Source organism: Eimeria tenella, genomic scaffold (assembly GCF_000499545.2).
Source record: "Eimeria tenella Houghton genomic scaffold, Eth_scaff1854, whole genome shotgun sequence".
Lineage (NCBI taxonomy): Eukaryota > Apicomplexa > Conoidasida > Eucoccidiorida > Eimeriidae > Eimeria > Eimeria tenella.
This window is the reverse complement of record NW_013541691.1, coordinates 2278-2726: the sequence shown is the minus strand read 5'-3', so window position 1 is coordinate 2726 and position 449 is coordinate 2278. Positions and strand designations below refer to the sequence as shown.

General features: G+C 57.0%; 1 protein-coding gene across 1 annotated transcript in view; it reads left to right on the top strand.

Moving 5' to 3' along the window:
- The window catches only part of ETH_00034050 (NOT2 / NOT3 / NOT5 family domain-containing protein, putative), a gene marked incomplete at both ends in the record, with an annotated part of 1804 nt that overhangs the window by 966 nt on the left and 389 nt on the right, over window positions 1-449 (top strand). The window contains 2 exons of the mRNA XM_013373968.1: window positions 35-180; window positions 283-449. Of these exons, the coding sequence (XP_013229422.1) occupies window positions 35-180; window positions 283-449 (313 nt within the window). The remainder of the gene's footprint in view (window positions 1-34; window positions 181-282) is intronic.

Genomic DNA, 449 nt, shown 5'->3' with positions numbered 1-449 from the left:
GCAGCAGCTGCAGTTGCTGCAGTTGCTGCAGCAGCTGCAGCAGCAGCAGCTGCTGCAGCAGCTGCAGTTGCTGCAGTTGCTGCAGCAGCTGCAGCAGCAGCAGCTGCTGCAGCAATTGCAGCTGGGGCTGCGACTTCTTTTTTACTGTCGCTATTCGCTGCAACAGTCTTTGCTCTTATTGTGCTGCTGCTGCTGCTGCTACGACTGTTGCTGCTGCTGCACCGATGCGGCTGTTGCTGCTGCTGCTGCCTCTTTTTTTTGCTGCTGCTGCTGCTGCTGCAGTTCGTATGTGGGCGCGCTTCCGGCTTCTTGCTTCCTCCCCGAGGCGGAACTGAGAATGTCACTGCAGCAAGGTTATAAGGAAGCAGAATTGAATCAGGAGCTGCAGCAGCAGCAGATGCAGCAGCTATACCTTGAGCACCAGCAGCACTTGTCGCAGCAGCAGCAGC